Source organism: Myotis brandtii, unplaced genomic scaffold (genome assembly GCF_000412655.1).
Source record: "Myotis brandtii unplaced genomic scaffold, ASM41265v1 scaffold441, whole genome shotgun sequence".
NCBI lineage: Eukaryota > Metazoa > Chordata > Mammalia > Chiroptera > Vespertilionidae > Myotis > Myotis brandtii.
Window position 1 is genome coordinate 1,644,979 of NW_005366873.1, and position 12,932 is coordinate 1,657,910.

At 35.7% G+C, this 12,932-nt stretch overlaps 1 protein-coding gene across 1 annotated transcript in view; it reads left to right on the forward strand.

Annotated features, from left to right (window-relative positions):
• Positions 1 to 12,680, forward strand: part of CCDC186 (coiled-coil domain containing 186) — a 41,463-nt gene extending 28,783 nt beyond the window's left edge. The window contains exons 11-16 of the mRNA XM_014546354.1: positions 1,750 to 2,005; positions 2,978 to 3,167; positions 4,282 to 4,362; positions 5,922 to 6,132; positions 7,652 to 7,871; positions 8,982 to 12,680. Coding sequence (XP_014401840.1) covers positions 1,750 to 2,005; positions 2,978 to 3,167; positions 4,282 to 4,362; positions 5,922 to 6,132; positions 7,652 to 7,871; positions 8,982 to 9,065 — 1,042 coding nt within the window. The 3' untranslated portion in view covers positions 9,066 to 12,680. The remainder of the gene's footprint in view (positions 1 to 1,749; positions 2,006 to 2,977; positions 3,168 to 4,281; positions 4,363 to 5,921; positions 6,133 to 7,651; positions 7,872 to 8,981) is intronic.
• Positions 12,681 to 12,932: the final 252 nt, after the last annotated feature.

Here is a 12,932-nt window from a genome sequence, read left to right on the forward strand (position 1 = left end):
TTATTCATCCCTCCATCCCTTCCTCCCTCCCTCCCTCCCTCCTTCTCTTTCTTTCTTTCTTTCTTTCTTTCTTTCTTTCTTTCTTTCTTTCTTTCTTTCTTTTTCTTTCATTCATTCATTCATTCATTCATTCATTAGCAGTTTATTGATTTTTAGAGAGAGAGGAAGGGAGAAGAGAGAAACATTGAGGTGGGAGCATAACATTGATCAATTGCCTCCTGCATGCCTCCTACTGGGGATCGAGCCCACAACCCAGGCATGTGCCCTGACCTGGAATCGAACCAGCAACCTCTCAGTGCATGGGACAATGCCCAACCAACTGAGCCACACCAGCCAGGGCCCTTACCTTTCTTGTCATGCCTCTGGCTTCATTTTGTCGTATGTTCTCCTAGTAATCCTCCCCACTTATTGGCCACTCTTTTTCTCAGACTCCTCGTCAGCCTTCTCATTCTCTCAAAGAACTCTTTTTGTCCTTATTTTATCATTACCCTGGATGATCCTAACTATTCTTAAAGTATGCTGCAGGACTGGCACGTCATGTTCAGCCCTTTTTGCTGAGTTCTAAACATGAAAGTATCAGACTTTAATATGTCCAAAGCTTCATCTTTCCCACCCCATCTATGTTTCTGTGATGTCTCTGAGATGAGTGATGAGTAGCATCCACATGGGACACCTTGGCCCTCTGTCCTTCCCCTCACATATCTCACCAGACACAAAGTATTATTAGTGATGTCTCTTTAATGCCTTTCAGTCTGTTTACTTTCATATTCCTGTTGCTACTACCATTGTCCAAGGCATTCTCAGCTCTCATCTGGAAAACTGCCACGGTTTCTAAATTTTTTTTTCTTCCCTTTTAATCCATTTCCCACACTGCAGTTAGCATCTTTTTAAAAAGGAAATTTTCTCAAAATATTCCAATGATTGCCTCGTGAGTTCAGATGCCTTAACATGGCTTGGAGGGTCATTAGTGACCTGTTCCTTGCTTCTCCCTCTGCGCCTTCTCCTCTTTCACTCTTTGATTCCAGCAATAGTTGGTTAACAAATGTTGATTGATTATCTTCTATGTGCTAAGCCCTGTATTAAGTGCCAGGGATATAGTGCAGTCCTTATCCCCATCAATGTTGAACATCTGTTTGTTAGTACCCACAAGAATTCATTCTCTTCTTCCCTGCCCAGCTTCCCTTCCTGGAACATAGTATTTGGTTCTCACATTCATTCCTATGCTTCCTTTATGTCAGGAATTAGCAAACTATGGCTGGCAAGCCAAACCTAGCCCAGCACTGTCTTTTATATTACATTTTGGAACATAGCAGAGCTCATTCCTTTATGTATAGTCTGTGGCTGCTTTGACACGATAGTGGTGGCTTCAAACATTTGCAATAATGGCCAAATGCCCCAGAAGCTAAATTGTGTACTGTGTGGGCCTTTTACAAGAAAAGTTTGCTAACCACTACTTTAAGAATTAATTCAAGCATCACTTGCACTAGGCTGGGTGACCCACTTGGTGCTTTCATCATCAAAAATGTTTATTTCACTTAGATAACTTTCCTACCTGACAAAAAGCTTTTAAAGCAGGGGCCATGCCTGTCATGCTCCCCTGTATTCCTAGCTCTTAGTTCCTAGTATGTGCTAGTCATTCACAAATAAAAGTACCTTTATAAAGCATTTCCTTCCATGAAAATTCCCGAACCATTAATTTAATGTTTTTTAATGGTTTAATTTTTTTTAAATATAAACTTTGTTTTTTAGAGGTAAACAAGAAATTGAGAATTTGAAGGAAGAAGTGGAAAGTCTTAATTCTTTGATTAATGACCTACAAAAAGACATCGAAGGCAGTAGGAAAAGAGAATCTGAGCTACTGCTGTTTACAGAAAAGCTTACTAGTAAGAACGCACAGCTTCAGTCTGAATGCAATTCTTTACAGTCCCAGTGTGACAAGCTTTCCTGTAGTGAAAGTCAGTTACAAAGCCAGTGTGAGCAAATGAAACAGACAAATACCAACTTGGTAAGTATAATTATACATTCACTACTTAAAGCAACATAGCAAGAAGCACCAATTCGATTTCCCTACTAGCATAAACTGAGAGTAGTTGATCTAAGCTCTTTTTTATTGACACTGACTTTCTTACAAATTTTTCAAATGCTGTGAAGAATGTCGGTTTTCCTTTCTAAGAACTTAGGTAGCTTATAATAAAAATTTTCCCTAAAATGGTTATGAAGCATTTCACTTTTGAAAACAAGGAAATCAGGGCTTTTGACATTTCTAACTAGAATTACTATATCTTTTTATTTATTGATTTTAATTCTCACCCGGGGATATTTTTCCATTGATTTTTAGAGAGAATGGAAAGGAGAGAGAGAGAGAAAAACATCGATGTGGGAGAGATATATTGATTGGTTGCCTACTGCATGCACCCAGACCAGGGCCGGGAGCCTGCAACCAAGGTACATGCCCTTATATTGACTGGTTGCCTACCGCATGCACCCAGACCAGGGCCGGGAGCCTGCACCCAAGGTACATGCCCTTGACCAAAACCGAACCTGGGACCCTTCAGTTCGCAGGCCACTCTATCCACTGAGCCAAACCGACTAGGGCTGGAATTACTATATCTTTTTTAAAAGTACTTTACATTTTTACATTTTTGTACTTTAAAAATGGTTTAATATTTCTGAGTTATGAGAGTGCCTTCAAGTTACTTACAAAAATAATTTGAGATTTTAGTTAAAAAATACAGAGACCTCTACCACATGGTGTTTTTGCATGTGTAAACTGGTAGATGTAGTAATGTACCCCCCTGGATTGTTATGTGAAGAATTTGAGGAGCTCAGTAAACAAAACCTAGTAAGGAGTGATGATAGAAGAATCTACTATCAAAGGCTTTTATATTTTTAATGTTTTAAACTGTGAGAAATAGTGGAAACATACAAGTCACCTATTAAAATTGGTGTTTTTGTTTTATCTTAATTTAATATTTAGGAAAGTAGATTGTTGAAAGAGGAAGAACTGCGAAAAGAGGAAGTCCAGGCTCTGCAAGCTGAACTCACTTGTAAACAAACAGAAGTTAAAGCACTGAGTACCCAAGTTGAAGAATTAAAAGATGATTTAGTAACTCAGAGACGTAAGCATGCCTCTAGTGTCAAGGACCTTACCAAACAACTTCAGCAAGGTAGGAATTCCTCCGCACTTAGACCCGGAATGTGTGTTGTTTCTTATAATCTTTAGGATTTATAGAAAAAAGACTTTTCACATCAGGTTCTTCCACATTGATTAGAGCCTTATGTTCTTTTTAATGTACTAATGTTCATAAACCAAATTGCTAAACTTCTTGCAGTTACATGAATAGCCTGTAGCATCTTCTATGCTAAAAGACATTTGTTCATGGAACTTAGGCAGTAGTGTCGAAATATTTTTGATCACATACTCCTAGTAAAGATTACTTCAGCACTTGTTCTCTAATTTATATATATTTATAAATTTTAAACATGTATTATTCTATTTGATGTATATTAGAATGTTACCAATGCATATTAGACAACAAGAGAAATAGAAATTTTAAAAGGTCAGATTAAATATAAGTATTAATAGTAGTTCTAAAATTTTTCCCCTACACTTGTGTATGAATTGTTTTGTGCAGCATCTTTTGAACTTGCATCCCACATAGTAGACCTCTAACTTAGAGATCTGTGAGACCTAACCTTTCATTGTACAGGGATTTGAGACCCAGAAAGCTTATAGCTTAACCAAACACAGTGATTGATAGCCAGAGCTGGAATCCAGATTTCTTTCATTTTAAAATTCATACAATTATTGGGAGTGTGTGTCCTGTGCTTGGGTACAAAGATGAATAAGATATGCATTCTGACTTGCTATTCTCTATTATTTCCCTCTGCTTTATTGTGTCAAAACAGGATTAAACATAGTAATAAAAGAGATTTAGCATTTACTTAATATAAATTTATTCAGGTATTTGCCATGAGAAGTCAGTTTGTTTTTATAGATATAATTGAAGTGAAATTTGAGGGAAATTTCTGGTATCTTTCTACATCTTTCAGGACTCCAGCAGTTACGCTCAGCGTACCTAAGTGATGCCAGCCAGTCTCGGTTGCTACTGTAATGTTTCCATATATGTTGTATTTGACCCGTGCATTTCTAGATGTCATTTTGTATAAATGACACCTATAGCCCTCTTGGCCTAAGTGATTTTAGCAATAAAAATCAGAGGTAGTAGGGGCAAATGGTCATGATAATTGTCACAAGTAACCCATTTCTTTCTTCTCTAGCACGAAGAAAATTAGATCAGGTCGAGAATGGAGGCTATGATAAAGAAGTCAGCAGCATGGGAAGTCGTTCTAGTTCATCAGGTAAAAAAACTAATGGTTTTAGTTATCTTGTGATTGATTATAAAAAGAAATAGCTTATTTTGTTCTAAAAGGTATTGAAACGTTTTTCTTTCATTTTGAATTTTAAAAAGTGGTAGTTGTACATATTATAAGAAATATTTCCATTATCCAGGGTTTGCCATGTGGCTCTCCCCCCACCCCACCCCCAATTCTGGAATGTAAAGCTCTTTTTAGTTAAAAGTATAGTTGACATACAATATTATATTAGTTTCAGGTATATGTCACGTGGTTCTCTATCACTTATTCCCCTACATCCTTTTTTCTTATCTGCTTTGTCTCTATTCTGTGCAACAACTTCCTCTTCCATTCTTAAATTCAAATTGTATCCATTCCTACAGAGAGATTTGCTGTAGTGTGGTCTCTTTTTACTTTTACTGAGAACTACTGAAGTGACCATTGTTATATATCAGATTTTTAAGTGTATATACACACATGTATTTTTAAAATATTAGCATTTCTCATGGTTGATATGCTTATGGTACAGCAGTAATGAATAGAGTCTATGAAATTATGATTGGTAACATTGTGAAAATGGTAATTAGCAAAATATCAATTTTGGAATGCCAGGAACCAGGCTCAATGCTTTAAGTATATCATTTACTCTGGAAAAGTCATGTGAACTCTTACAATTCCCACTTTAAAGTGTGTTTCCATGACTCACCCCAAATCCTCAGTGACTGAGCTCTCAGATTCTAAAGCCCTTGCGTGCCACCAGCCTGCACTGCTCCAGGAGTTGTATATTAGGGGGGAAAATGCCATCAAGGGTTACAATAGTGGGAAACGGTGTAGCAGAAGAAACGTAGATTTGAAATTACATATAGGTATTTAGGTCCCAGTTCTACCATTTATTAGTGTATAACGTTGGATAAGATATATTACTTGTCTAAAATCTATAGAATGGGGTAAAAAGCTTAACTTTGTAGGTAAAAGGTTTAAAAATTCTTTACAAATGATGTTGATAAAAATAATAGCTAGCATTCACTTAGAGCTCACTATATGCGTTGTTGCAAGCACTTCACGTGTAGTAACTCATTTAAATGAGGATGATAGTCCTGTGAGGTGAACAATGTTGTTCTCATTTTAAGATGAAGTGCCGAGGCACAGAGAGTTTAATTAACTTGTCCGAAGTCTCACAGCTAGAAAGTGGGATTTGAACCTAGGGAGGCCTGGCTCCTGAGCTGAGCTGAGCTTAGCCCACATGGCTGTATTCTACTCCCTGTCTGTCTCTTTTTCTTGGTTTGATTTGGTCTTACTTCAGTCTTGTTATTTCTGACTTTTTCTCGAGTTCCATGTTTCTTTGTTGACATTTCCTCCTCCTATTCCTGAAAGACATAGTAGATCTTTTTGTACTTCTATCATCAGTATATTCAGAAATAAGAACTCAAACTAGGTATGACTTGTGTTGGGTTCTGGGCCCAACTCTGTTAGAGTTAATATTTGAAAGTCATACTAGAAGAAACAATATGAGATTAGAGATGACTCTATACCAGGTACAGTGTCTAAACTTTTTTTCTCTTCAGGGTCCATTAATGCTCGAAGCAGTGCAGAAGATCGATCTCCAGAAAATACCGGGTCGTCGGTGGCTGTGGATAACTTCCCAGAAGTAGACAAGGCCATGTTGATTGAGAGGATAGTAAGGCTGCAGAAGGCACATGCCCGAAAGCATGAAAAGATAGAATTTATGGAGGATCACATCAAACAATTGGTGGAAGAAATTAGGAAAAAAACAAAGTATGTATTATTATGGTCACATATTCTGTGTTTAAAATACCATTATTCAAGTGGTTAACTTACTGTTTTTGGATTAATCACACCAAGATCCTGTCTTTCAAAAAGTAATTCTTAATTATAGTCATTCACTTCCCAATCTTTTGTTAATCACTTGTGGTGTTCTAGGTTTAGGAATACAGAGATTAAGGAAAACACAGATCTTTCCTTGAAGGGGATAATAGATTTCAGTAGACATTAATGTTTTTTAAAGTTCTTAGTGTATTAACCCTCTCATGAAAAATCTGCAGTTGCCACAAATGAAGTCACTGAAGAATCTTCACTCCCGTTGTCCCACCTCCTCTCACTTTCTGCATTACTAATGTTGGCCTTTGAGTCCCCGTGACGTTCTTCAGCCTGTTCTCGCGTCTTTGTTTCCTTGAGGTCTTCTCATACTGGCCATGACTTGAAAGTCTGTGTTTGGGTTCATTTTTCTTTGGGTAATCCAAGGAATCATAAATTATGCCAGTGCTAGTTGTCTTGGCACCTCCAGAAAGGGTTCTGAATCCCAACACAAAGGTGACATCTGCTGTGGTCTTACACAATAGCTAGTTATTCCCGAAGTTCTGTCTAAGGTACTGTATCCTTCCCAGCGTGAAGGATGTCAGTGACCATTTGTTTCCACTGAAGTCTTCTGTTGGTTATCAGCTTTTTGGTCTGGATAATCACTGTGTTGTTCATGATGGTGACCAATTGACATTAATTTTTTTGAGATATTAAAATAACTTTGGTCTTAAAGTGCTCCACTTAGGTTTTTATTTTTATGACCGATTCTAAGAGCTTTATAGTGTTGTGGATTATCTTTCCTGCTGGTTAGAACATAGTGGGGTAATTTATTGGGCAACTACTAAGTACTAGGCACGATGCCTGTTGACTTAATAGCTCATTGATTTCTTACATCTACCTGGAGAGAATGAGTTCTCTAATTTGGCAGATAGTCGCTGGGGCTCAGGTCAGATTACTAACTGTTCCAGATTCAGCACTCACTCCGTAAGTGACGGACCAAGAGCGGAGAGCCACATTCCGCACTGACACTCCAGGATGGTGCTGCGCCAGACCCCTCACAAATACCATGCTCATTTAAGGGCTTTGATAGTGCAGTCTTTACCCACGATTGGCTCATGTTTATTTTGAAATAATTTTGGACTTAGAGAAAAGTTTGCCCATAACTTTTAAAAGAAAAAGAGTAAAATACAGTTCTAAGCTTAATAGGAAAATTGAAAATATGAACTGAAATAGGAACAAAAAACTACTCAAATACTTTTATTCAAGTAATAAGGAAAGACATGGAAAAGCATTGTTTATATATCTTTAGGAAAGCATCTGAATAAGGAAAATTCCTTTCTTTCCTAATACAGTTCTGTTATTAACCTCGTAGGTATTTATGCTAGTCATCTTGATGCTTATGATTAGTTGACTCTTGCAAATTCCAGCGTTTTTAATTCTGCAGGTACATAACTGATAGTGTGGTTTTATTTTGCAGAATCATTCAGAGTTACATTTTACGGGAAGAGGCAGGCACCCTTTCTTCAGAGGCATCTGATTTTAACAAAGTCCATTTAAGTAGACGGGGTGGCATCATGGCGTCTCTATACACATCCCATCCAGCTGATAGTGGACTGACATTGGAACTCTCGCTGGAGATCAACCGAAAATTACAGGCTGTTTTGGAAGATACGTTACTAAAAAATATTACTTTGAAGGTATTTGTACTTCTCGTTCACTTACCCACCAGTAAACATGGCAAAATGGTGCCTGTTTCATAGTTTGACCCAGTACATAGTGAACTATTTCTGTAATGCAAGATAGCATTTTACCCAGAGATAAAATGAGCATGTTGTTCTTTTTCTGAAAAGTAGAATTTTTTAACAGAGCAACGAAAGAAAGAGTAAAAAGTCATTGTTTAGCTATATTTTTATTTTTCGATTATAGTTTACATTCAGCATTATTTTGTATTAGTTTCAGTGTACAGCATAGTGGTTAGACAATTATATACTTTATAAAGTGTTCCCCCAATATTTCCAACACCCACCTGGCACTATACATAGTATTGCAATATTATTGACTATATTCCCTATGATGTACTTTATATCCCCATGACTGTTTTAAAACTACCAATTTGTACTCTTAATCCCTTCGCCTTTTTCACCTAGTCCCCCCTAACCCCCCACTTCTCTGCAACCATCAGTCAGTCTGTTCTCTGTATCTATGAGTCTGCTTCAATTTTGTTTGTTGATTTGTTTTATCCTTGAGATTTCACACATAAGTGAAATCGTATGGTATTTGTCTTTCTCCGTCTGACTTATTTCACTTAGCATAATACCCTGTAGGTCAGTGGTCGCCAACCTTTCAGACTTCATGGACCACCAGTGGTCCGCTGAACACCGGTTGGCGACCGCTGCTCTAGGTCATCCATGCTGTTCCAAATGGTAAGATTTCATTCTTTTTTTTTGGCTGAGTAATATCCCATTGTATTTATGTACCACAGCTTTTTTATCCACTTGACTGTTGATGAGCCCATTTAGCTATTGAATAGTTAGTAGTGGATTTTAAAAATTATTTTTTAACTTTGGTAATAATTTTATGTAATAAAATTTGCTGTAGCTTTAGTAAAAAAAAAAAAAGTAAGTATGACTTTGTAATGTGTAGGACTACTTTACTGAAAATAGCTGTGTCTAGTTTATTTCATATAACATATAAGACTAATCATCACTCTTCAAAATTTAGGCAAAGGTAGTTCAAGTGAAACACTTTTTACTTATTATACTTAGTAGTTCTGTTCTTATTTTGCTCTTTTTTTCAAATGGTTAAAGGAAAATCTACAAACACTTGGAACAGAAATAGAACGTCTTATTAAACACCAGCACGAACTAGAACAGAGGACGAAGAAAACCTAACACGAAACTGCTGCTCAGGGAAGAGAGAACCACCACACGAGGAGCAGGGTCACTGCCCGTATTGTCGGAGCCTCCCCAGCTGTGTCAGCCAGTAAAGAGTGATTGTTTGACCTTACAGAAAAGTACCTTTACCTTAGGAATGCATTGCAGTGTGTCCTGTAAGAGTGTAGACTTGATGGAATCTGTTTTTGTATGGTGACAGCCACCATAGAACCAAAACAACCTAGTTTAATTTGCTAAGAATCATTGAAATGCTCAACATTACAAGGGCTTTTGGAAAACCCTTCTCCATTTTTTTCCCCTTTAAAACACATCATGTCAAAAATGATCCAGCTTTTTAAAATTATGCATGAAAAGGCCAGTAATATGCTATTTTCCTAACTTAAAAGAAAACTAAAAAATAAAAAATTTTGTCTTGACATTCCAATATTTCATTTGGTTGTGTTTTAGGGAGGGTACCAGTGATCCTTAAATCCTTTCATTTTAATGGAAGCTAATAGGAAAGCTAGCTTGTGGTAATTGGCCCATGATCAGGTATGTACCTTATCTGGGCTAGGTACATTTTTTTCAGATTCAAATTGTTTGAGTTCATAGTTGAGTTTTTTAAATCTTCAGTTACATAAAATATGATTTAAAATAACGTGCTCATTTAGAAAATTCCTGTGGACTTCATTTATATTTTAAAATGTGAAATTGACTAGTTATTAAAACAGAGATGAATAGTGAATTCTTTGAAACTAAAATACTTGCGTTTTACTAATATCAAATGCAAAGATAAATGTTTAAAATATTTATGAAGATTCTGTTCCCAAGAGAATGCACTCATTCTGTACTGTTTGAGCTCCCATTCTTCACTATTGATATACTTACTTGTTATAGTGGAGTGATCCAACAATCCCCACATATAAGGCGTTTCAGTGTATTTATTTAAAACACAAAATAATTACTTCTCTGTAACCAAAGGAATTTTAGAGCCAAATTTATGTATCCTATTGGATTTTTACAATATTTATTTGCAATGTGGCAACTTGAATATTGCCAGTTGTGGTGTCAGTATTTCTATGTCATTGAATTTTTCTTGCTTCTTATAATTTCTCATCTGTTATAATTTCTGTGTGCGGTTTATATTTTTGTCTTGCAGAAAGCCTCATTTTTGTTTTGGATTTTTGCATTCTTTTTTCTCCCCTTAAGTAAGCTTTGGGATGATAGATTAAAAGCCTTTCAAGAATTGTATGGTTCTCAAAGTTGGGCTCGTGGTGGCAATATCCCTTTCATGGGTTTTAACATTTTTTTTAGTCATCGTTTAAAAAGATAATTTACTAAGGGTTAGATGATTCATTATATTGTTTTTTCTGTATATTAAGTTATGTATTGTCATCCCAAAACAAAATCTTCTTACTTCAAAATGGAAATACAAGTTTTAAAACATTTTATTTTTTAAATAGCTGTTAAAAAGTGTTAGTCTTACAATAATGTGTCTTGTTCTTTTTACCAGTAGTAATTTATCAGAATAAGAGGGTAAGTGCAATCAAATCGGAATTATTTTCCCATTTGCTTCTAGACATATAGTTGATACTCCCCAAAGACTACTTAGAGTAGCCAAGGCAACTAAATTTTTACGGCTTCTTATGTGATATAGATTCAAACATTACAATATTTATTTTCTTCTGAGACACAAAATGTATTAATGGAGACCAAATAGTGATCCTGTGTCTATACACTCTTAAAAACATAAAAATTAAAAATATATATACATTTATTACATACAAAATTGAAACATTCCAATATTGACATTTGTGCCACCCTTCATTTGGAGAAGTTTAAATTGGAAACAATAATAGAAGAAAGCTATTGTAAACCATATTTTGACTTATTATTACTTTTCCCCCTAAAATATAAGAAACTATGGAAAACTTTTGAAGAAAATATTTTCCTTTTGTTCTTTAGTTTTTACTGCATCCTTTTTATATGGGTCAGGACTGAGCAAAATGTACAAAAATGTGCACATGTCAGATCTCTATCTCTACATTGACTCACACGTAGCTCCTGACTTAGAGGGCTTCTTCCCTTACTGTGTTAATATATGGAGAGAAGAATGGGGTACCCAGACAAGGAACATGGTCTCCATAAACCTCAGATCTGGGGGGGAATTTTTTTGTATGTGCATTATGAATTGTACACATCAAAGGCTGTTTTGGTTAGTACAGTTTTGGTTTCTTTGAGCAGGAAATGATTTTGTGTGTGTGTGTGTGTGTATGTATACACTTCACCAGGTTTCAATTTTAAAGTGAATATTTACTGTGACTCCCTTTTTTCCCCATACCCCTCCAAACTTCAGTCTGTTAAGTTTCAAGGATTGCAAATAATGTGTTTGAGCAGAATAACGAGTTTGAACTTTGATGGTTTCTTTTTAACTTTCTTCATCACCATTTAAATAGACTTATCTTGAAATTAAATTTTATCAGGCTACCATGTTATTTATTCATTTAATAAACATGGTTATTGAAAATCTGTTGCCTGGCGCCATACTAGGTACAGTGATGATACTGGTGAACAGGCCAGAGAAAGCAGTTCCCCTCCTCCCAGAGCTGTGGTCCTAGAACGCACCCAGCAGGAAACGGGCAGCTCTGAGCCCCTGCCACTCCTGCCAGCCACGTGGGAAGAGGGTTAGTCCTCCTGTGCAAGTAGGTGGCCCAGAAACCTCACTCTGGCACGCATCTTTGGGAAATGAATCCTTACTGAGGTACGCGGCAGCAGATGGCTGTTCCCTTGGTAGTTACATACATTTCCACACTTTTGTCACAGTTTGATGTTTAATTATTCCTAAGAAGGAAAAAAAATCCAAAGACCATAAAGTGGCATTTGATTTTTGCCATTTTAGTAAATTATTAATGCCTACTTGATGCTTATAAAGATTATCTAATCCTGCAGTCACGTGTGTTTCCAAACTTTGTTTTGCACTGTATTATTTTCTAAAGATTTTTACATGTAAATTTAGACTAATATTTACCAGTAGGGGAAAATAAAATTAGAAACCATTAGTATTGTGAATGTTATATATACTACCATGGTGAAAATATTTTTATCAATCATGTTGTCATTTGGTATGGTTAATTTGCCTTATGAATGTTGACTCCAGTAGCTTATTTTTCAATAACTTTTTTATTTTAAAACAAAACAATTCTTTTTTGGCACTAAGATTATTAATTTTTAACACCCGTTGGTGGCACTAGAAACCTAAAAGCTTTTCAAGGCTGAAGAAGAGAAAATAATTGAAAAATGTATCCAAACATCAAGAATTTTCAGGACAATAAATGAAAAGTATAATTGTATATTAAAATTGTATTTTTCTTCTGGAATGGAATCCTTTTTTAAAATGCAATATGGCTGTCCAGTTAGATTACAATAATGAAACTTGCTTATCTTCCAAAGTTCATATATATGTATATATAGATAGGTAGATATAGCTATATATATATGTGTGTATTGTACAGATAATCTCTAATTTGATTACATTGTTCATTTTGTAAATATGTCTCTGTATAAAATTAAGCTTTTCAAGAGAATTCTATGTATATATTGTACTTATTAAATAGGTAATGCCTGTTTACCCAGTTGTATTGTAATGTCATCTTTAATTATTTGTTGACATACACCACTTACTAAAAAGACTGATTCTGCAGATTGGTGGCAAGGCTGATTCAAATTGCTTGAATTTATTTTTTAAACCAGACTAAAAATGTTTGCTCCCCATGTTTGTTTTCAGTCTATCAACGATTAGAAATCAATTGATTAGATTGAATGCTCAATTATATTTTAAATTTTTGTTTAAATTACTGATGGCAAAATTTGGCCTTTTACAAGAGG